The sequence below is a fragment of the Lissotriton vulgaris genome, chromosome 6 (assembly GCF_964263255.1).
Source record: "Lissotriton vulgaris chromosome 6, aLisVul1.2, whole genome shotgun sequence".
NCBI classification, from domain to species: domain Eukaryota; kingdom Metazoa; phylum Chordata; class Amphibia; order Caudata; family Salamandridae; genus Lissotriton; species Lissotriton vulgaris.
In genome coordinates, this window is record NC_141694.1 from 396,190,657 (window position 1) to 396,216,496 (window position 25,840).

Here is a 25,840-nt window from a genome sequence, read left to right on the forward strand (position 1 = left end):
GAGAGGAGGAGGCTCCAGCAGTTCCCCAGCCCCTCCTCCGGCCGGGTGCACCAGTGACGTGGATCCGGGGGAGGGCACGTTGGGGGGCGGCCGTGTACTTAAGGCCCCTGTCGCCATGTTGCGACCTCTTTGCCATTTCTACCTTCTCGGCTGCCTTCTGTCCGGCCTCTGTGCCAGCTACCACGCCTGCCTGCCTCGCTGTACCCACCCTTCCTCGTACCCAGCAGCTGGGCAGGTGGCATGCGGATTGGACGTTCTAATGTTTTTCTTTTGTGTTGCAGGCGGAGTTACCGGGCGATCTGGAGGCAGACGTGTACAGTAAGGGTACCTGTGCGGCAGATGGGTACAGTAAGGGTACCTCTGCCTGGCACAGTAAGGGTGCCTGAGCCAAAGACCTGGAGCCGCAGGGAGTTTCCGGGTAAACCACGACAGCGCCCCGTTAGTCCTTCAGGCGGTTGGGGGGCCTGACAAACCGGGGGTGTGCCATACCACGCTCCGCCCTGAAAAAAGCGGGAGTAGAAGTCATGATCACGTGATCCGAAGGGGATCAGCAAAGGCTGCACTGTCCGGGCGTCGACTCACCGTGCCGGCTGGCTCATAAGGCAGGCGGGGCAGCAAGGGGCTGCCTGCCCTGGATCGCCCGTAAGATAACCCACTAATACGTCATACTTTTGTTGTATGAAAATAAACCTGCAGCAGTTCTTTACCCATAACCATGTGTCCCGTGTGTCATTATGGTCAAGTGTATAATATGCAAGGGGGAGCAAATGACAGTGTGGGCACTATGGGTGCAGCCATGTTGTGGGTGCTGACACATCAATTCAAACAATAGTTTTTGTAGAGGAAAGCACAAAAAGAGCTTGACGGGTGATTATCCAGGGATTGCTGGCTTTATTGAATCCATGCATCTCCAATGAATGCGTATTTTGTGGCTTGCAGGACTTGCAGCATGAGAGAAGCACGGAGCCTCTAAAAGTAGCGGACGTCGGGCACAGCCATCCTAAGATTGCTGTTGCGTCTGAGAAAGAACGGTGATTTCTTCATGGAAACAACGGTAAAGATGACACAGCAGGCACTCGTGAGGTGCACCTCACCTTCATAGTTTCTCCGACGCCGGAGAAACAGCATGGATAAGTGGCCACCCGGCTGGAAGGTCACTACCAGTTCCAGAGGAGCTTAGTAATGAGCTGCCATCTTTCTCCACCACCCCTAACCCATTCCCCCAACATCGTCCTTCTTTTTAATTTTATCCCCAACCCTTTTTACTATTTTTTTAATAAATACACCTGTTTGGGATTGGAGAAATTTTGAATTCACTCACACTCACTTCTGTCTCAATATATACAGCTGACCTGCAGGAAACAGAATGGCTTTTAATTGGAGAACGGGTCACTCAGGTGAAAGAGACCCTGTGATTATGCTAATCACGACATTACCTCAGTAGAGATAATATACCACCTTGAGGCTACATACATTTATGAGGGTATTCAATTTAGTCCTTCACGATTCTTTTTGAGCACTCAAATTATGTTTATGGTTCACTTCCTTTGATTATTTGCAGTCTCACGCCTGTCTTATTTAAATTTTGGTTATGATTCTTGTCTCTGGGTATACCTCTTCTCGAATTTCAGTGAAATGGCCTCTTAGATACAGTTGCAATAACATTCAAGTTAGTTATAAAAAGCATCTGCAATATTACAGTAATCAAGGTACGTAGGAGTAATCGCACGAGAGCATGCATTCTTCACAGTTTGAATAAACCTTTTTGCTTCCCCAAACGATGACAGACACTTTGAAAACGAATGTTCTATTCCATGAACCCATTCCTAAAAGGCTTACCTTTGCAGCTAGGCCTCTCTTCACCCCCACTCCATGTTCCGTTAGCTCTGCACTCTAGGAGCCTTCGACCCCCTAAGTAATAGCCATGGTTGCAGCTTAGCATGACTTGAGCTCCATACTCGTTCAGTGACCCAGAAACCAGTCTCCAAACAACATGCTCCGAGAGCTGTGTCTCAATGTTAATGCAAGTCATAGCTGTGGAAAAAGAGAACCAAGTTAATGCTTTACAATCCCTGCCGATTACCTTGCACATCTTGATCTTACTGAGAATGGTTTTCTCTGAACAGTCATCCGTGGAATTGTGTGCACATGTTTCTGCAAAGGTCCTTCTGAACTGAACACTGCACGTCTGTGCTCAAAGCATGGCTCACAAACGAGAATATATAATCACACTGCTGCTTCGCTGCCAATTTTATGTTACAAAAGCAGGTTCAAGTTATGATCATTCCTCATATTTCATAAAACGTATCTCATGAAACAGAACCAGGTAAATAAAGTTCACATGAAAATATACAACGTGAAAATAAAAATGATCTACTACAGCTCACCTGATTATTGCAGTAAAATGGGACTCACATGTTGTGACTTTGAATGCGCCTACATTACTCAGTAAATAAGGATAAGTGTATGTGTACGTCAGAAGGCCACCCATAGGGTCAGCCCTGTCTTACTGCCAGCAAGTGGGGTCGCTGTACCAAGCGCAGCAGCTTTCACTGGTCAAAGGAGAACTACTACGCGAGAAGCACTTCCATCATATTGGAAAACATCAAAGCTGCCTCTCTTTGGAATACAATACCTGTCGCAACAAGGTCTGCATATCGAACTTCCTCCGTCCCATAACCACCTGGAAATATGGCTCTTTCAACAGTGACCTAACAGTTAAAGAGCATATTTCCTATCATAAAGCCTTCTTTGTTTTCAAATACTTCAGCAAACAATGGGGGGTCCGGATTGACAAAAATGCAAATAAATTAATGGCTCAAGGAGCAGCAGGTGCAATCCACTTTGGTGCAGATGTGTGTGCACATATTCACATGTTACGACCAGCCACGGCCCGTGGAGGGAGTTTCGGTGGGGCGGAAGGAAGGGCGGGGGTGCCAAAAACTGGAGTATGGATAATTGAAGGTAAGTAAACAATTTAATTAATAAAACGAATTTCGTAGCGCGCCCTGCATCGCAAAATGCGATGCATGTCTGATTGATGTTTGCTGATTGACTTCTGCATACAAAAGAGCATACCCAGCTTTGACCCTTTAACAGAGAAATCATCTCTTCTTCTAGTAGATGAGTTTCCTGTAGGACAATGACCTGCGCTGAAGAGTCCCGTAGATATTGTACGATCTCATCTCTTCTTGGTCTAGTGCGCAGGCCATTGACGTTCCAGGAAAGAATCTGAAAAGAACTCATGGGGGCTCTGAATGCTGCTTGTCCACCGGGGTCAAGGCTTGAGGCACAGACATCAGCACCCGCAAGATCAACCCACTTCCAAAGCCCTTATCGTTAGCTTTAAAGTTGGGCATTGCAAAAATAGTTCAAATTAGGATTTTTTTGTTTTTTTTCCCCGCTGCCCCCTTGCCCTAACCTTGTGCCCCAACATCCCCCCCCCCCCACCCTTGGAGAACCCTAGCCCCAGTCACCCGAATGAATGAAGTCCAGATAACTGCACCCCGGAGGTGCCTGCTGCCTCCGCCCCAAAAAAGAGAAAACTAGAAATACTAAGGAGAGAAAAAAAAAAGAACCTACCTTAACCCGACCCATACTAATTACAGGGCAATAGATATGGGATATAAGGAGGAAGAAAAAAGGAGGAAGACCTTATCCTATACACACAATTGTTATTTATTCATTTCGTTTTTATATATATATTTTTTTAATATTTTTTTTTCTTTTCCCTTCTTTACCCTATCTACTCCCCTTAATTTAGCTGCATGGAAGAATATTTATATTTTGAACGCAAGCTGTGAAGAGAGCCTAGGGAAACTGGGGAACAAGCTAGAAAAGATTATGCAAAAGTATTGCCGACCAGTTCACAAGTCCTCCAGCTTCCTACCCAGCTCCCATTGTCTTTCTAACGTTGTTCTAGCCAGATCTGCTCTAATCTGGAATGAAAACTCCTTAACCTTCAATGACTTATATTTAAGAGATAGGTTGAGGATCTTCTCTTTCATTGAGTAAGTATGGAAGTTTATGAGTAGCTTTCTCGGTTTAGGTTGACTCAGGTTTCTTCTGAAGGGGTCTCTGTGAATTCTCTAGATGTCCCTGCGCAATTCATCTTCTGAGATCTCTAATTCAAGTGACTCTTTTAAGAGTGTGATCACGAAGGACTTGAGATCCTTGGCTGTCAGCAACCACAACACATTTGGAGACAGAAAAGATATTTTGAATCCCCTACCGGATACACAACCGAAGTCCCCCGTAGAACCCATATCCGGGTTGGAATTATCACCGTATTACACGTAAGTGAAATCAAACACCGACGATACTAACAATACAATAGTCCATACAGAACTAAGCTTTAATGAACGCTTCCATTGTACTTTATTTACAGTAAAGAAAATACAGACCTGGAAATAGGTATTTAATAAATATTTTAAGACGCACAATAAAATATCTCATGCATGAATTCTCACCTAATAAGATCACTATAGCCTTGCCTTTACTATACTGTCACCAAAAATACATAGAAGTTAACAAATAAATGGCACGTAGTCTCTCCACCTCATATCAGGCTCACAGACCTTGTGAATATTCAGAGGTACATTCTGTGTTATACTAAAATTTGTGTTACTTTACTTGTTTCTTTTTAACTCTATATCACGCCACGCACACCAATCACTATAATGTATTGTTCAAATCACGGTGAGGGAACATCTCTAATAAATATTAGAGATGTGTAACAGGTTTTAACTAATTTCAAATAACAGTTTATATATATATTGCAATATACAATTTTCTTTTTATTCTGTACAGCCTTGAAAAAGTCGTGGGTTACATTCCCAAATACGACGAAACACATGTTGGCTGTGTGAACGTTTCCAGTTAACAAGAATACAACTTGGAATTGAATTACAAGAACAAGAATTTTTCTCAACTTTTCCTGCAAGAACCAGTGGAAACACTGACATATATGAACTGTATTATAACCATACGTGTGCTAGGGAGTGTTGTAACTTTGATGCAGTAGCCAAGTTTAAAAGGAATAGTGGTTCCTTTTACCCTATAGCACTGTCTAATAAATTAGAATTAATCATATTGTGTTACCCTCTAAGAGGCGCCATTTAACCTATAACAAACCACTACCAAGTTCTGTTAGGACTTGAGATCCTCGCCCTCGCTCCCCTCGGGAGCATTCAGTATTCGTAGGTTATTCCTAAGAGAGTTATTGTCCAATGCTGCCAGCCGGTCTCGCAGGACACCTTCATCTCTTTTGAGAGTGACTAGATCTGCTTTCAGGACATAGAGCTGATCTGTTAATGCCCCCACATTTGATTCTAGTGTCTCCGTCCTGTTTTTTAAAAGGTCCACTTTCTTGTCCAGTGACTCGCAAAAGCTCCAGATCTCTCCTTGATTTGCAGCTGAGACCTCAAACCGTTTTTTTATATCTGCCGATAGTGAGGCCAGAAGGAGCTCTAATGAAGAAATCAAGTGTTCCTCCAGATTTTGTGCCATTACCCCACTGTCTGAACCTCCTGCCGATCCCTTAGATATGTCCTTGGTGGTGTCCGGGCATTCAACTTGAGGGGCCTGAACTACCACCTCCATTGCGTTATTTCTCCACTCCAAAGCAAGACTTCAAGTATAAAATGAACCAGGCCCACCAAAGAGTGTGGAACCCCCCGACTTCGTCTTTTCTACTATTAATGCTTCTATATTAGCAGATCCCAATATGGGATCAGATGTTTCCCCTTTCCCTGACTTTCCAGTCTCTCCCTGTCTCACAAGGCACAGGACCTCCGGGAGGACTTTATTTAAGACCTTAAAGAAGGGGTAATCATAAGCTTGGATTCTGAAGGAGTGCTTATAGACCTGCCCGATTTTATATTCCTTTTTTTAACTTCCTCACATAGAAAGGTTGAGGTGCTCTTTACTGCGGTCTTCGTATTAGCGACTGTGACCTTCCTTAGTACTGTCGTTCGTGCTATTGTTAACAATAACCGTGCTTAGACCCAGACTATCGTCCAGTCTATTCTCAAATACCTGTTTAATATCCTTCCCGACAGATTTTGCCTTTGCAGGGCCCCCCTCCACGTTTTTTTCCCATTCCTAGTAGTTTTACTGTAAGCTTGACAGAGGCTGGGGTACTGGCAACAGCTCTGGCATGTCCTACCTAAGTCTGGGGCCACCCGCAAACCAACAAACCGCCAAAAGCCTGGGGCTGCTCCCTTGCAGCAACGCTCGGTCGTCTTCCTCCTTGCTGCACTTGTCAATTTCCCCGACATTTTCCAGCTTGGGCAGTATGCGGCTAGTTCTGCCTCTTCCCCGGGTGACCCAGGGGAGACCACGGGCTGCTGCTCTCCGGCTCCTCCTCAGCTCCAGCGCTGCCGCCTCCCACCGCGTTGGGCAGGGAGAAGCCAAAACCGGGCTAGGAGCAATACCAGAGCCGATACACATCTGTACGATGTTGGCCATGAAGACAAACAAGAATCAAAGCCTAAACAGACAGCTTAAAGGGAAAACCAACCCCAAAACACCGCTATAAAAACACCGGGCAGAACAAACCCTGCACGCCGATCAGGTGAAGAAAATCCCCTCCGTATTCAGCACACGTTCACCATGGCGTGAAGGTAGGCAGAACCTCTGGGTGCAGAGGCAGCTCAACTAGCTGCCGCCATGTTCTCACTTGTAAAAGTGGTAATATTGGAGACCTTGCTAACTTTAATTGGATACCATGGTCCCAACCACAATGACCCCTCTAGTCTAAAGTCTATTTTCTCACATCTACTTGACTTCCCAGAACCGATGGTCCTGGCAGGCGACTTTAACATCATCTTGAACCCCACATTGGATAAATCCCCAACCAACAGAGCTGTAGTATTCTCGAAATCTCGTGAGTATTTGCTTGGGGCAATGAGGCAGTTCACCTTCTCGGATATTTGGAGAGGTAGATCAGGGCAGCAGTTAGGGGGGGTCACATCGAAATTATAAATATCGGCACAAGTCAAGAATCAACTTTCTTCTGGTCAGCTACTCATTAAGGAGCCAGGTGAAGAACATCTCATACCTGGCACCCCATCTCTCAGTTCACTCTGGGGTTCTCCTGGTTCAGAAATGCCCAGTTTCTAGTTCAATTGGGACTTGGTCCATCAATCGAACTATACTTTTGGAGGAGGAGGAAGTCTCTTTCCTCTCACAAGAAGTGGAATGGTTCTTGGAGGTGAACACTGGCACCGCCCCAAAAACCTCAGATTGGGATTCCCTAAAAGCCTTTCTGCGAGGCCAAATTACCAGTAGGTCTTGTTATAGAAACAAAAACTATAAAGAAGAGATCATGGATATTGAAAACAGGCTGAAAGAGGAAGAGGTAGATCTTTCAAGCCTAGTATCCCCTAAAATTCTGCAAGAGAAACAAGACAGGGTTAATAGATAAAAAGGCCAGCTCGAAAATATTTTGAACACCAGGCTTACTCAAAGATGGGAAGCCAATAAGATCTCCTACTTCGAGTACGGAGAATAAGCGGGCAAACTCCTTGCACGAAAGAGTAAATCGGACCGAGCGAGGAGCTATATTAAGGAAATCAAAATTGATAATGGCACTCTAGCTACTGACGAGGAAATCCGTGATACCTTTCAGACCTTTTTTCAATCTATTTATTGGGAGGATGGTAGCGTAGACAGCTATAGTGCACAGAGGTGGCTTGGAGGCATCCCTCACCCCTCCCTCAATTTAGAACAGCAGGAACATCTAGACAGGGCCTTTTCCTCCACTGAGGTAAGCAAGAACGGAAAGGCTGTGATTCCGGATGGGCTTCCAGCCAAGATCCACAGAGCGATAAGTGATCAGGTCATTCCCATTATGACGAACCTCTTCAATCAGATATTGCAAGAAGGACTTAATCCGCCAGATTCATGGAACAATGCCACTATAATACTGATCCTGAATCCAGGGAAAGCGGCATCTAATTGTCGGTCTTATAGACCCATGTTTCTCTTGAATGCTGACTATAAAATTTTCACTTCAATATTGACAGCAAGATTAGGTATAGTGGCAGGAGACATTTTGCATTCAGACCAGAAGGGCTTCATTAAGGCCTGCCAGCTTTCGCACCTCACATACAATTTAATTGGAGCGATTGATCTGGCTTCTACACACTCTATTCCCTTGGCAGCGATGACCCTGGATGCCACCAAGGCCTTTGGCAGGGTGAATTGGATATACCTGTCGGAGGTCTTGGAAAACTTAAATCTTGGCGAGAATTTCCGCTGTACAATACAGTCTATTTACCAGAGACCAACGGCTAGACTTCTTGTAAACAGCAATATCACTGGTTCTTTTAATATATCCAGGGGACTAGACAGGGCTGCCCACTCTCCCCTCTCCTTTTTGATTTATATATCGTGCCATTCGCTCAATGGCTCAGAGAGGGCCCTAACATCCAGTCTTTCAAGTATGGGGAGTGGGAGAGGAAGGTAGCCCTCTACTCTGATTAAATAAATGTTTTTACAGCCAATCTAGACACAGAATTTCCAGCAGTTATCATCCAAGCTCAGGAGTTTGGACTAGTCTAAGGCTAAGAAATCAATGCTGCAAAGACAGAGGTTATGGTCTGGAATACGGAGGCAAATCAACATCACCACCAGATAAGCCCCAGAATGAGATACTTGGGGGTAAATATCCTGCAAGACATAACTAAGATAGCTGAAACTAATTTGACCACGGTCGCAAAAGAGTGTGTGAAGGCTAATGAAATCTTGGGCTTCGCTCCCTCTTTCTATTATGGGTAGAGTCAACTTAGTTAAAATGTCAATACTCCCAAAAATTACCTTTTTTTCAATAGTATTCCCCTTCATTTTGAGAAATCACAAATTGGTAAAATTCTGAGGGATATCAACTCATTTGTTTGGGGATATAAACTCTCCAGGACAGCTTGGAAAAAGTTAAGACGCAGGAGGGAGAAGGGAGGTCTCGCTTTGCTAGATATCCAGCTTTTTGCTTGGGCCTTCCAACTCTCTCATGCACGTATGCTTCTGAAAATGCCGGTTAATACTGGAGCAGGAAGGATGTTTTTAGCTATGCTTCAAGGTGTAGGGTTTTTTGTTCAAATTTGGTGATCCAAAGTAAAAAAACATAGGCTTAAGGTTTTTCAGAGCCTAGGTAAAACATGGGCAGAAATGAGGTTAGTTACTCTCGAATACTTCTCTAGCTTGGCTCCCCTATGGGATTCCCCCGGCGGCCCAGAATGTTTAAGGGAAAGATTGGCAACCCCTCTGAGGGAAGCCCGTCTGGTAGTTTGGGGGGATCTGATCCCAGATGGCACTATAGTTACATGGAAACAACTTAGGGAAAGGGTTGGGGTTGGCCTCTCCAAATTTATATATCTTCAGCTGGCCAGCTGGGCCCAGTAACACTTACAAACAACTAAACTAATTGAAGCCTATTAGGTGGAGGCAATCACTTGGAACATCAGCGTGTGACTAGACCCCAAGGGAAGAAGGAAGTCTCCTTCTGGTACCAGGTTATATTGGAGGAAGTGGACGGTGACTTTAAACTTGCGGAGGAACTGTGGGAAAGTTATTTACCTGTTCAAGACTGTGATATATTGTGGGAGTGTTTGTTTACAATCTTATACGAAATTGTAAAACCGGTATGGTTAAAAAGGAACCATCAGTTCACTTTTCACAGGATTTACTTCACCCCATTGAAACTCTCAAAAATCAATAAAGAGTTGCCTGTATGTTGTAAAGAAATGTGGATTGGCTTTGGCTTCCGACATCCATATGTTTAAAGCGTGTCCAGCTCTGGCCTCTTTTTGGGACAGCATTGGAAAATTTTTGTATGACACATTAGGAAGCCTTGTTACTATTGATTTACCCTTGATCATCTTTGGCTTGAAGGATAATGTCAGTGGTCCTGCACGATCGCTCCTTTTTTATGCCATTCTCCTAGCTAGGAGACAAATTTGTATAAAATGGACAGACCCTATCCCTCCTTCCTTTTTAGACTGGCAGTCCTCAGTCTTGGCGATTTCCAGGTTAGATTTAATGAGATCTGGCAGTAAAAACAATAGTACATTTTGAAACATATTGAAATCAAGATGGGACCCAATGTTGACTGTAAAGAGGGTTTCCCCCTTTCCTTTTTTGGGGGGGTTCTATGACTATGCTGACTCAATACTCTGTGGGCCATGTCGGATACTTTCAGTCTAGGACTGGAAGTTTTAAAACGTAGGTCATCTAGCTCCTAGAGCTGGTTAACTGAGTTATCTCAGTTGGTGTCTTCATTAGCACACAAGCAAATCCATGTACTGGTAGGTGAGTCTCTCCATCCTTAGACTCTCATGCCTCTCCGCTTGCTGAATGTGAGTACGGACAACTTGATTGTGTATTTGAAGCGAGATTGGTGGCGAATGAGGGCACAATAAAAAAAGAAAAAAAGAAAGAAATAAAAAGGAAGAAATACTACAATGTTAGCAGTGGTGATCAATTCATGTTATTCTATTACACAGATGCCAAGGTAGTAATGCAAGGCAGCCTGTTAATAATAAATATATATATATATATATATTTTTCAGTTTTGTATGACTTTTAATTTCCACAAATGCAGACCTGGTGATTGAAACGTTAATGGCATATTCCGAGTGTATACATCAAGGGGTTGATTCCGATTTGGGAACCTAATCCGTACGACGAATTGTATTCGTAGCCGTTTCCGTACGAATTGTACAAATCCGTCTGAATCGCGTAGTACGATCCATAGGAAAAGAATACGTACGAATGTGTGTGAACCGTACAAAAAGCAAGGGAGAATCCGTACAAAACAGACCCTCACGGTGAACCGTACTTTTTGTAAACTTGCTGTATGACCCAACAAGTACGATCCGGACCGAGGAACGAGAACGTGATTTGTACGGAAAACGTCTTATGAGCAATTTGTACAGAGAGCCACACACTCACATACGCTCTGTATCCCGATGCTCTGTACCTCTACGCACCTTACCCTGATGCACTGTACACCTATGCACCATTTAACCATGCACCGTACACCCATGCACCGTATTGGTGTACGGGTTCATTGGACGTACGGGGACGTTGAAGGTGTACGATTCGAACGGGAATAATGCTCCGTACGGCGATTAGTAGGGGACTTTCCGAATTGGAATCGACCCCCAAGTGTTTGCTACTATTTTATTGAAGAATAGCGTTTGCATACTTAGCCCTGCCAAATGACTTCTGCTTTACATTTTTAATATAAACTATTTTGCCATCCCGCCGTCTTGGGGCTCCACCCCCACCCCTCCGCTATAGTCAGTTAAGCATCTCTCTTTCACGTGTGTCTGGGATATGTGGCGTTGTTCATGAGATTGGGGGTGGTGGGTGTCTGCCATGTCCATGAACTACTGCCACAATATTGCCAGATGTTATATGGCTTGGATGGTATCAGTTGTAAGTTAGCGTATAATTTGGGTTGCAGTAAATTAAGCTATTGAGCAATGCCTTTTGTGTCGGAGTATGTCTGCTACCCCAGTTTACCACTATCTCCCATTTGGCCAGCAGGAGGGCGATCACGACAAAAGGCCATATGGATTTAGGGACTTCACGCACATTGCCCATTAGTGCCATTTCTTGTGTTGATGTCATGGTGCTGTGTACCGTTTGCGACAAAGCTGTAAATATCTCCTGCCAGTAGTGTTTGATCTCGGCCCAGTTCTATGTCATGTGTGCTAAATCTGCCTTTTGGTGCATGTCATTAGAGGAATGTGATTGCGCGGGTGGGGTCTATGTTGTGCAGCTTCGCCAGGGTAGCATAGGCTTGCCTTTGAAATTTGAAATGAAGATGCTTGTGTTTATGGTTGAGGGACAACTTTTTTCTCTGTTCATAACAATAGTTCCACTGGGTGTCTGAGTTTGGGCAATCAAGGTCGCGTTCCCATGCCTCCCTAGTCCTGGTGTCTTTACTTGGGAGCAGGTATAAACTGGTCCGCATAGTTTAGATAGTAAGTACTCTACATCCGTGTCGGATATGATTTGTGTTAAGGATGGGAAGCTGTCTGGTTCCTGAGGGAAGCTATGCATCTGAGACCTCATGGCTCTCTGCCTTTTGCTCAGACTAAACTGATCCATATGAAGTCCCCTGACACCTGGGGTAGTCTGTCCTCGAGTACACATACCTTGCCAGAAAAAGATCGCTCATTCGAAGAAGCATGCAATTTGTTACTGTATAACAGATGACTGCCATACAGTTCTCCCACACTAAAATATCTGCAGTTGGTGCCAGTGACATTAGAGCATTATCACTGTAAGCACTTATGGGCATATTTACAATGGAAGTGAAGGAGTGCATTTTTAGCCTTCTTGGTCTAACGCTGTGCTCTGCCACTTCCGAAACGAAGTGCTGGCACCATATTTACAACAATATGGTGCCACCCTGCGCTTCCCCATAGCACCAATGCAGGCACCCTTGCACCATAGTTCAAGGGTGTCTGCATTGCAGGGGAAGATGATTTATGCAATAGAACAAAGCAAGACAATGGTGGTCAAACTCTGTGTGCACTGGAGAGCTAATCCTTTAAATAATTTCCCTCTTGTTAATACTTCATATAAATGCTCTTCTTCTCATGGCCCACCATCACAACCACAATTTTACAAACATTTGCAATGCTCTAGAAGGAGCGTTAAAAATATACAAAAATGTTGCCCAACCAATTTGTGTAATTATACTGATTTGGAAATCGATTTGTTTAAATTTTCCAGGAATTTAAATTTGAAAAGTTTCTTTGCTACAATGGATAAATCGATATATATGAAACCATCTATTAAAAGTTCAGATATGACTATTTCTGACTTGCAGAATGTCCATTTACTAATGTCTTTAACAGAAGGAGAGAAGTTTGGGATTGATGATGCAGCGGCTGTGTTGGATGTGACAGCACACTTTACTTGTACAAGTGGATTAAGAACGAAATACAAATTTACACCTCAGGGAACCCAGTTCGCAGCTATTGACATATTTGTTAAAAAGACTCTGGAAGAATTTCATCGAATAGATGACTGGGGATGGAGTAGCTCTAAGAATAAAGACAATTTATCTCGACCGGAGAGAGTAGCTTTGAATGATTTGAAATGTGACAGTACCATAGTAATTTGTGAAGCTGATAAGGGTGGGCACATCGTGGTTATGAATAGATCCAATTACATCCAAGAAATTTAGAGGAAGCTTAGCGATTCAAATTGTTATGTTAAAATATTGTGTAATCCAGTTACGGAAGTGAGTAGACGTATTTCAGAGAGATTATACTCATGGAAGGAGGAAGGATTAATTGATGAGGCAGAATACAAATATCTAAATGTAACTCATCCCACTTCCCCTTTCATTCACACTCTACCCAAAGTACACAAGTCGAAATCTGATCCTCGGGGTAGGCCGATCGTGTCCAGTATTGGAAGTGCTACGGAACACCTATCTGAATTTGTTGATGGTTTTTTGAAACCTCTGTTGATTAATTTACTATCTAATATACGGGACACCATGGACATTTTAAATAAATTGTAAGATTTTAAATGGGAGGAAGGAATGATACTTGTTACATTGGATGTAGTTGGACTCTACACTTGTATAAATAATGACAGAGGAGAACAAGCGCTTAACCACTTTCTGAGTAGTCGTAGTGCTAGTTTACGGGATCATTCCAAAATGTTGGTAGAAATGAGTGCATTGATTCTGAATAACAATTTCGTTCTCTTTGAGGATGAATGGTACCATCAAGTGAGAGGAACGGCGGTGGTTTCCAGGTTTGCTCCCTCTTACGCTAACCTCTTCATGGGCTGGTTTGAGAGGGAGCAACAAACCAGGGGTCTAAATACCTAATATTAATGAAAAGGCACAACACTTCGCCCAAAGGTATAGTGTATCAAATATACTGCGAGTGGCTAAATATAAGGAACAACACCCAACAGACCAAAGACTCACTGTGATAATATGGTAGGGATCAGCCACATAGTTGGAGTCTTGATAACCATCAACTCTTCCAAGTGATCAATTTTATCATTTGGTCAACCAGTTATACGGGATGGTGAAGTGTGGCTCAGGGGTTAGAGGCGGCAGACCCGGAAGCTGAGATCGGCCCTGGACCAGGGTTCAATTCCCCGCCTCGACGGGTCTTGGGCTAAAAATTCCACGGTCTCGATAATTCTCGCTCCGGTGCCTTCTCGACTCACGGGTTCACGCTCTGCGACTCTGGGCAATAGCTTGCTTAATCTCCACAACGGCCCCTCGCGGCGGGATGCCTGGCTTTCACCTTGTGGATACCCTGCTGGGGCCTCTCACAGGGGAATACCAGGACGGGTTCCCTAGGCAAGCGCCAGGATGCCCTTTGTGGTGACAGGTTGCACTATATAAGTATACCTACATTTACATTTACTTGATCATAGAGGACACCACGCTAATTTCTGCAAGGCTGGATCCCGGCAAAAGATCACTGGAGAGGAGTCCAATGGGTGGTTGCTTCTAAATGCCCATTGAAAAAAGATAAAGAAGGCGAGCAGTGCAAAGGAAAGTGAATTCAAATAGGATGATGTGTCCCAAAAGAGGATAATTATATTGAACGTGCGGACACACCCCCTAACTAAAAACGGAACTGGCAAAAAAGGGCCAACATGTTTCAGCCAAACGGGCAATACTTTCCAAGGCTTTCTTCAGGGCCTCTTTTCTCAAAATTGCTACTGCTTGTACTGGTGAAATTAACTTGAACGTAAATACAGAAGTGAAAATAAGTACTTGCTGTGATACAGTGAATGAATAAACAATCTGTTCCTCCACCAGCGACGGCTCGTGGAGGGAGTTACGGTGGGGCAGGAGGGTGGGGAGGGGCAGGGTGGAGGTTGCTAAAAACCGGCATATGGATAGTTGCAGGTAAGTAAACAATTTAATTAATAAAACGAATTTCGTAGTGCGCCTTGCATCGCAAAATGCAATGCAGTGCGAGCTACGAAATTCGTTTTATTAAGTAAATTGTTTACTTACCTGCAATTATCCATATGCCGGTTTTTAGCAACCTCCACCCTGCCCCTCCCCCTCCCCACCCTCCTGCCCCACCGTAACTCCCTCCACGAGCCGTCGCTGTCCTCCACATCAAGGGATGCGTATGACATTCAGTTTGACAGGGGACTGGACCTCACCTCACCTGGACCATGCTCAGGATATTGAGGCCCCGCTCTATTCGTCGGTACCTCACAACTTCACTGAGTCTCGGGGAGGTCATACGCATCCCTTGATATGAAGCTGACATCTTAAGGATCTTCTCTGTTTGGACTCCAATATTTAAATGCGGATTTTTTTAAATATATATTCAACGCTCCTTCTAGAGCATTGCAGAAGATTGTTTATGTGCAGGAAAGTGTGCCCTCCTGCACATAAACAATCTGTAAATGGTGTTTTGTAACTTCTATGTGTGCTGCTTCCTAATTTTTTTTTTAAGGTTTGTTTATGTGCAGGAAGAGACAACTTCCTGCATATAAACAATCAATGGCATTTTGCTGTTTCTATGTGTGCTGCAGAATTCAGCACACGCTGATATAGCAAAAACGAGGGGAAACTAAACATTGCTCCTCGTTTCACCAGGGTAAGGCCTTTCAAGCTAAGTATAGCGTGAAAGGGTGCCTTATTTACAAGGCTCACTAGAAGAGGGCAACCCAATAGTCCCCAAGGAACTGGGTAATATAAACTTATCAGAAAAAATGCACCTTGAGGGATTATTTCACACAATTATTCAATCTTTGTCAAGTCATATATATGTACAATTAATTGAAAGGAACATAAGAGGCACTGTATCTCTTATTCAGAATTTATATCACACTGTGAACACTGTATATCCAAAGTTGTTACAAAAATATTACAAAAACAGGGCAACACAAAACACTACTATTTTCAATACATCTTTTTGTAGTGTATTATACCGTTAGTACAATATGTATCAAACATATGCATACATAAAGTGCTTCTGAAACATCAGTCAGCTGATTAGTCAATGATATATACATTTCCTGTTGTTGGTGATTGTAAAAAAAATGATATAAAAGCGTCGGCGTTTTGGTCTTTATCGCAAAATTCACACCAAGACCATCCTCAGGACTATACGTTGCACACAATAGCTACAAAAATATACAATATATACACAATGTTTCAGAAGCACTTTATGTATGCATATGTTTGATACATATTGTACCAACGGTATAATACACTACAAAAAGATGTATTGAAAATAGTAGTGTTTTGTGTTGCCCTGTTTTTGTAATATTTTTGTAACAACTTTGGATATACAGTGTTCACAGTGTGATATAAATTCTGAATAAGAGATACCGTGCCTCTTATGTTCCTTTCAATTAATTGTACATTTATATGACTTGACAAAGATTGAATAATTGTGTGAAATAATCCCTCAAGGTGCATTTTTTCTGATAAGTTTATTTACAAGGCAGCATTAAGCCACATTAAGTAGCTTAACTCTGCCTTGTAAATAAGGTCAAGCCCCTATCGCCACTACAGCGTCCATAAAGTGACATTGTGGTGGCGATACAGGCTTGTATATATGGCCCTTAGTTTTTATTTTAATGGTTCTGGTACAAAGGGCATACAGTGGACAAAGCAAAATCAGCTTAACATTCCTCAGGCCTAATAAATATACAATCTACAACATTTTGTAAGGTATAATCTTGTAAATGTAAAAGAGCAGGAGGGAATCAATTTGCAAGTCACTTCTACCATTAAAATCCTGGCTACTGGGTAATAGAGTCCAACTACTGTGCTGCTTTTGACACATGTGCAAATAGATCAGACATTTCATTAGGTTTAATAACCTTTTATAATGGTTTATAAAATATATGAATCGTGGGGGTAACTTTCACCATTGCTTAAATATTGCTTATTTTCGTCTACAATGAAGAAATATTCTATGATCTGCTATGTTTTTGTGCTGTTGTTAAGTGAGCCACCGGGGGTAGTTACCACATTAGTTAAAATGTGCTTTTAAGGATGGTTAGTGAAAACTCATCTGCTTCTTCCAGCAAGACTATCATGAGGGCAAATGGAAACTGGATGCTTGTGATATACTTTGTATAATGAGAGACATTCTTCCAGAATAGTTTTACAAGACGGCAAATCCATCACGTTACAGCACATTTCAGACCCTTTAACTGTTCTCAATGCCCCCAAGCATACAAAGTCGTGTCACCTAAGCCAAACTTTATAAGAGCTCTCTTTTTTTATACACACGGACAGGGGACAGCAACCAGCCCTGGCTGATTGCTGTCGACTGGCCCTGAGGGCAGAGGGGGGCAGGGTGTTGGTAAAAAGCTCTGCTCCCACTTATGTTACAGGGGTCCAATTTTGCAGCACTGCTGCAAAACCGGCTCCCAGTGACAAAACTGGCCCCCATGGTCAGAAAACCAGCCCCCATCCCTCCGGCCCACCATTGAAATGCCCGATGGCTGCTATGGCCAGTCCGGCCCTACACATGGATATTGCTGGAGACTCGCCAAGAAGTTCTCTCTTGATCTCTGTAAGACATTTTGACATACAGCATTAAACTGAGTGATCTGAGGCATTATTGCGTACTTTTGGTTGTTTATTTCTGAGAACAGACCCTATCAATAGTGGACATGCTGTGGTTTCTATGTGTTTGAGCACATGGAATCCTGTGTTTGTTGCATAGGGTTCAATGTGGAATATTTTTGCAAGGATGTGTCTGTTGCTGCTTTACCCGTGTGCCGCCAGCAGCTCCTCTGACTTGGACGCACTTGGGAGTTTCCTGTGAATCTATGGGCTGCTGCACAATCCTCGCCATACTGCGTTTGCACTGTTCAATCACAGCCCAGCCATTTTTGAATCAGCCAAAATACATGTGTAAACACGTGTAAAGCCTCACAAACATCATCACCAGTTCTGGCATAGAAAACTGCAGACTGCCCAAATACAAACCCCCACAGAAAACAGTCTGAGCTTCACGCACAGGTGACAACAAACTGCAGGCTCCATTTAAAAAAAAAAAATGCAAGTTCAAGTCCTGTAAACGATCAGTTCAATTCATGATATATGAATGTTTTCAGAAGAACTGGAACACTTTCCACTATGGGTTTTCTATTGAGATAACGCAGACACAGTAATGGTATGACACGATTAAACCCGAACACAAATATTTAATTATTGTATCAGAAAATGGAAATGAAACTAGTAACAGAGGAAGGGCAAAGTGGTTCCATGCTGTTATTTATAGATACTAACAGCCAGTGCACAAATTTAAAAAAAATCAAAATAAGAAGCGATGGCATTTATTCATTTTAAACAAACAATCATTGTGATCTTGGCCAGATAACAAAGGAACCAGTAAGAGGTTAGTCATGCTGGATCGGGAGGAATGCCATAATGAGTTTTCTATCACTGATTGCATCACATATTAGGTTAAGACATTCCTTCAGTCTGTACGTTTCATGTGTTTCCCTTAGTAATTCTTCACACGCTGTTTCTCAAAACAAATCTTGTTTCGAGGCCATCAGAGATTCTCCAATATGGAAATCCTTCAGTTCTGTAAGGACATTTCATTCTCTCTTTCATTTTTGAAGAGGTGAGAACTGGATCCGAAATTACAATGAGATATTTTAAATCATCTTAAAACAAGCAGGCTGCCTTCAAACCCCACATCCCTTCCCACTCTATGACCCGTAGGAGATCAGGGCATTTTCAAAAGTCTTCAACAAAGGACAAATTCTTACAAAGCCTTTGAAATACAGTCTCTTTGAAGCTTGATTTATTCTAGCCATTTTGAACTTTCATACTTTAATGAGACCCTTCGTCTTTCCCGCCTATCTATCCACCCTATATACTAAATAATAATTTACGTTGCAGTTAATCCTACATGAAGTGTTGTACGTGCATTCGGTGGGAAAAAGTTTAATAGTTTTTTCTTTCATTCACACGAATTATGCAGAGCACTAAAAGGTACTTGCGACTGCTAACCTTTACTCGATTATTAGAAGATCAATGACATCTCCTAATGAAACATGATGTCCTATGTAAAAACCGTTTTCAAAACATATCACCACTATATATGCTCTTCCTTAATTTGTGTACTTCAAACGACTGAGTACCACCAAACATAAATAATGGTATTTCCCACAGAGCAGTATAGATCGCAGGTTTTAAACGATCAGACACTTACTATTTGTTCCCCAATCTATTCTTTTTTGTCAATCACATGCCCAGTCCATCTATAAAGCCATGTGCACCATGCTCTCAACAAATGTGCTTTGTCAAACATGAGGTGGCACAGTGACTACTGGAGCTCTATAAGCGCACATTCTTATATGCATGGTCTAAAGTGCAGCTTAAAGTTCATTGGCTCCCACATGAGTGGTGCAGTCTCTGACTTGACCCTGTCACCCAAACCTGCCATTTCTTGCAGGCACACTTGTCTCCAGTCATGTGTCCAAACTGAAAAATGTAAATGGATCCTGCGATCACAGTTTTTTAATCGACACAAATTATGCCTCCCAAGTTGCTTACACAAGTCCAATGATGCAGTTTCATGTTTCTGAAAAAGATTTAGAATGCAGGGGCAGGAACCATATTACATGATGCTAGAACTGATACAAATGGGCGCCACCAAAGTTTGATAAACCTTGGCACATCAATTCCTCAAGAACATTAGTTATTATGAAAACAATCAAGATCCCCACTCCATTATACCAATTTATGCCAGATTCATGGAAAACATTGCACATGGTAGTACTAGCTGTTTTTATTTTCCTGAACTGTTTTATAATATGGTGCACACCCTTGCATCTTGTACTTTTGTATCAGTCAAAGTTAAGTCTAACTGTGAGAGAGGGTAAGACAACATGCACTTGAACTCACAGTCATATAAGGTGGAAAATACATAATGGAGCTCATGTTTCTGATCTATCATTCTACGTCTGCATTCACAGCCCTCCAAATAATGTGTAGAATGAATGCCTATCAAGCATGAAGTAAATTGATAATCTCTCTCAGAATCAGTTTTTAGAGAGAAAACATTAGAACACTTATTTTAAATAGATATAACTAAGATTATGTTAGCAAATATAAGAATGTATTTCAAAGCTGAATACACCTTGCCTCCTGGTGCATCTCTGGCCTTTGCGGGGCAACCACTTGGCTGGGCTTGCAGCTGAGCTTAGGAGGCTGATAAAGACCAGATGACCTCCCCAGCACCCTTTACAAGCCTTCCCCCATGCTGTCTCAGCTGGGTGTGGAGGCTAAGGGAGGGGAAACCAAAGGCAGCCTGTTAGAGCGGAGTGCCAGAGATGCTTCCTTTTTTAACATTCTACAAGAACACTCCAAGACACATCCTAAACCACAGTCATGCACGCTACCTCGCAACAAACACACACTACTGTCTACAAACATACAAGTTCAGTCCACCATTTACTCACTCTCCTACTACTCATATATTTAAGACACGCCAACATACTTGTGTATCCATACACTCCTACACAAACCACAGCTCTGTGCCACAACTCAACCAAATACACATTTTGCTTCCACACCAATAAAAGAACACACATTTAATCACACAAACTCTCATCCTTTCCAAACAAAACCAGTTTAATACTCTCTACCTACTCCTATCATTGCCGTTGCCACCCCTCTGAACCCTTTCTTCAATCATCTATAATACTACATTACTGTTAGAAATGGGGATCTCAAGGTGGCAATGGTTTGCACCTTTGTTCAAGTAGAGACCCTTCTTCCTAGTCAATGTAAGGGGATACACTTCTAAAATAACCCCTGCTGACCCCCTTGTTAGTTTGGCACTTTAGCATTTTAGAAGTGTATCCCCCTTACCCTGAGTTGGAAGAAGGGTCCCTACTTGGACAAAGGTGCAAACCATTGCCAACTAGTGACCACCATTTCTAACAGAGAGCACATGCACTTTAGCACTGATCAGATTCTCGACAAGCACCGACGACACGCTTATCACCCCCGAACACCTGCACTTCCAGATCCACACCGACCCCAACATCACCCTTACAGGCACCCTCAGCTACAGACTACCCGGCCCGGGCCTCATTCAGCGACTCCATCTCCGACTTCCTCAGAACACACCCCCTTGCTTCCAAGGACTACATCCTCCTCGGAGACCTGAATTTCCACCACGAAAACAACAACGAAAGCTACTCCACCACCCTGCTCGACAACCTCGCCAACCTCGGACTCAAACAGCTCATCACAACTCCCGCCCACTCAGCGGAAACACGCTCGACCCCATCTTCTCTGCCAGCAACCAAGTCACCTTCAGCCACACCACCGAACTACAGTGGACCGACCACCGCTGCGTCCACTTCAACTTCGAGAAGCCTACCATGCACCACCACACACAACGGGCCCCCACCGCAGCTGGAGCAAAATCACCGAAGACCAGCTAGCCACCACCCTCCCCCGAAACCCACCAACGGACACTACCGACACCGTCTCAGCTGCCCTCAACCTCAGGCATTGGATCAACAACTGCTCCAACACTCTTGCCCCGATCAAGAAAACCTCGAACAGACGCAGCGACAGAAAAGCCATCTGGTGCACCACTGACCTCCAGGCATCCAAGCAGGCCTGCCGTAGGCTTGAGAAGAAGTAGCACCACGAACAGACACCGGACAGCAACACAGCCTACAAGAGTGCCATCTACAGACACCACCAACTCATCCGAACTGCCAAAAGAACTTCCTTCAAAGAGAATAGCGCATTGACAACAACGCACACAACAGCAAAGAGCTCTTCAACATCTCCAACCCCACCTCCAACTCTAACGACATCCAGCCATCACAAGATCTCTGCGACTCCTTAGCCACCTTCTTCCACCACAAGATCGCAGACATCCACACCAGTCTCCTCAGACGCACCGCCCCAGGCTCTCCTGGACCCAAGTCAACAACGGAGACAGCATCAAAATCATGAACATCATCCACTCTGGCTCACCATCTGACCCCTGCCAGCACCACATCTTCAACAAAGCAAGCTTCACCATCGCACCCCATGTCCACAAGATCATCAATAGCTCCTTCGAGACCGCCATCTTCCCGGAGAGCTGGAATCATGCCAAAATCAAGGCCCTACTCAACAAACCTAAGGCAGACCCCAAGGATCTCAAGAACTTCCGGCCCATCTCCATCCTCCTGTTCCCGGCGAAAGTCATCAAGAAGATTGTCAATAGGCAACTGACCTCCTTCCTTGAAAAGCACATCATCCTGGACCCATCCCAATCTGGATTCCGCAGCGGTCACAGCACCGAAACAGCCCTCTTCGCCACCACTGACGACATCAGGGCCATGCTGGACAACCAAGAAACAGTGGCCCTCATCCTCCTGGACCTTTCGCCCTCCTTCGACACCGTCTGCCACCACACCCTCTTCACACGCCTCCACAACGCAGGTGTCCGTGACAAAGCACTGGACTGGACCACCTCCTTCCTCACCGGCAGATACCAGAGTGTCCCCCTCCCGCCATTTCACTCTAAAGACACCAAGATCATCTGTGGCATACCCCAAGGATCATCTCTCAGCCTGACACTCTTTAACGCCTACATGGCACCGCTCGCCGACATCGTTCAAATGCACAACCTCAACAACATCTCATATGCCGACGACACCCAACTGATCCTCTCCCTCACCTAGGGCCCCACCACCGCCAAATCCAACCTCCATGGAGGAATGAAGGCCATCGCCAAATTGATGATGAACAGCTGCCTGAAACTGTACTCGGACAAGACGGAGTTCCTCATCATTGGATCCACCGACCACGCCCGCAACCTGGGAGTCATCCTGGACTCCGCGTTGTCAATGACCCAGCAAGTACATGCTGTCTCCTACTGCTGCTTCAACACCCTCCTCCTGCTCCGTAAAATCTACAGATGGGTCGCCACTGGAACCAGAAGGATGGTCACCTAGCCCCTTGTCAGCAGCAGACTAGACTATGGCAACACTCTCTACGCAGAAACCTCAGCCAAACTACAGAAAAAACTACAACACATGGTGAACATCTCATCCTCGACATCCCCCGCCACAGCCATATCACAGCCCACCTGAAAGACCTGCACTGGCTCCCCATCAACAATAGAATTACCTTCAAGCTGCTCACCCATGCTCACAAAGCACTCCACATCACCGGACCAGAGTACCTCAATGAACGACTCACCTTCTACACTCCGACCTGCCAGCTTCGCTCTGCTGACATCGCCCTCGCCACTGTCCCCGGCATCCATCGGGCAACCAGATCGTTCTTCCACCTCGCCGCAAAAACCTGGAACACCCTCCCCATCCGCTTACGACAGACCCAAGACCTGCTGGCCTTCAGGAGACCTGGCAGCTCGAGCAGTAGCAACACCCCCACCCCCGTGCCTTGAGAACCTCACGGGTAAGTTGTGAGCTCTACAAATGATTGATTGATTGATTGATTGATTGATTGATTGATTAGCACTGGTAAAGTGTCCAGAGTTCTAAAGCCAACAAAAACAGTTCAGGAAAAATAGGAGGAAGAAGCAAAAGGTTTGGGCATAATCCTGCAAAAGGGCTAGTCAAACATAAGCACTATATAAATACAATTTACAACTACATTTGCAATCTGTTTTTGCTTTTGGAAAAGAGCATCATTTTCAGGGTCAGTGCAAAAATGCAGCAGGGCATGACCAAATTATGTGGCAGGGTAATGTGTCAAGAAAAGACAAATCATGCCACCTAAAGTGGCACATTTTGTGATAGTGTTATGTCATAATGTATTTTTCAACTTAACTCTCACTGTTTCACATTATTAGTACCAGTTTAAGATCAAAATACAGAGCCTTTCACCGTGTGGGAGGATTACTTTTTACCACGGTTTGCTTTTAATGAACATATGCAGCCGAAGTACGATTTTGTAGTTATGACATATGAACTCATTGCCAGAGATTTAAAGAGACATCTTCACAACTGTGTGGACATTTTAATCGTCAAAAATGGATTGAAACTAAGATAGTGAATGGTTTCAATAGGGGTGAGATTGACCGAAAATGCACAGCCACGCAGTTAATCTTAGCAATTGGGGACAAGAGAATGAGGACCTCAAAAGAGCCAGGAGGCAATGAGAACAAGTAATATTCAACTTAGAAGTGAGTGTGACTTTTTGACAAATGTAAAAACAACAGTGCATTATGTCTGAACTGGTACTCTCCTTAATGAGGATGTAGGTGCTACTGTATGATATTTCTCTAGATATTTGAAGACAACTTTGAGGGTCCAATCTATACATAGTTTAATCCATTTCTAAATTCGATAATTAAATGAAAAAGTTATGTAGATCACATTTCACATGTTTTCTAAATCGGTGTGCTACACAACAGAGATTTCTGGCAACATACTAACTAGCTTACAATTGCGTTCATCATTTTGGGGAGCATTATGCATATTACGCATATCAGAAGTTTCAAGAGGGAATACAAAACACACCTGACAAAGGTTATCTATGTAGTATTGTAAAGAAGTCAGTAACAGGAGTTTTAGATTATTTTAATCAGACCATTATTTGTGAAACGTGAAATGCCTTTGATTCATTCATATAGGGACTCACAAACTGCACCCACAGTGTAACAATGTCTGGCAAAAGGGCACGATAATGCGGTTATTTAAATATCAAACTTTTAAATGAAAATTGAGCAAACAATCTAACAGCAGTTCCACAAATCTAAGGTATTGCTTAGGATGTCTGTGTGACTTGCAATATGAAAAACCTTAAGACAATGCATCCGACAATACATTTCACATCTGAGAAACAATATTGGCAATGTCACTGTGATGGCGCATTATAAATACTCACTAACTGACATGCATTGGTTTATCTTAGGACAAGTGTAAAATGAGAACATAAAGCACAAAAGTTTATTCTGTTGTCAAGTTTTAGAAGAATCTTTGCCTCTATAAATTTAACATGTCCTACTCCGCCTTAGCAAATGTGTGGAGTGGCATGCACTACTCCGAAAATGATGCTTTTGTAGTGGTTGAACCCAGCACATAACTTAAGAACAAACTGAAGGACCGGGTTTTAGAACCCAGCGGCGTCAGGGAGAACGCCTGAAATCTTCGAGTTCCCCTGTCTTGGCAAACAGAGACACGGGATACTTCTTGATGACGTCAAAGACCAAAGTTTATTGGCTGCAACCAGGAACAGAGATCTACGAAGTACACACGGGTAGTTCGTCAGAGACTGCACAAATTCGATAAGCGGAGCATGGTCTTTTATGCCAAAAATCAAGCCTCAGGCAACATTCCAATTTACATTCGGTGCATCAAAAACTGACCAATGACAGTGTAACATTTCAAAAAGTAGCGAATGACGACAGTCAAAGACATCCCATTTTCCGTTGTCCAGCCCACCAGAAATGACCACGCACATTCCCGGTTTCCTGTTCGATCAGGCCGGACAAACCCATCGTAAACCCTTCGACCCAAATTAATGATTATGTCGTAAAGGAAGGCAGAAACAGATTGGAAAGGAGATAGAAAGGTGGGAGCAGTGTACCATAAAACTCGGGCATGTCCTGCTCTTTGATCTTTATCAGACCAGCTGCTGAACAAGGAACTGGCTCGGCGAGGTCAGCCTCGGGCTAGGAGTCAGTTCGGCCAGGTCACCCAGAAGTCAGCTAAGGCGTACGTGTCTCAAGGACTCGCTCGGCCACAGTCATCGGGCCTATGTTAGGGCAACCACACAAAATGGCTGCCGTATACAAAATGGAACCCGAAGGTTCAAACTAAATCCTTGAATAGAGAGTGTTCTCCTATATCGATTCATACG

At 43.7% G+C, this 25,840-nt stretch overlaps 1 protein-coding gene across 1 annotated transcript in view; it reads right to left on the reverse strand.

Annotated features, from left to right (window-relative positions):
- The window catches only part of CSMD1 (CUB and Sushi multiple domains 1), a 3,932,590-nt gene that overhangs the window by 486,104 nt on the left and 3,420,646 nt on the right, over positions 1-25,840 (reverse strand). The window contains exon 51 of the mRNA XM_086925641.1: positions 1,840-2,034. Coding sequence (XP_086781767.1) covers positions 1,840-2,034 — 195 coding nt within the window. The remainder of the gene's footprint in view (positions 1-1,839; positions 2,035-25,840) is intronic.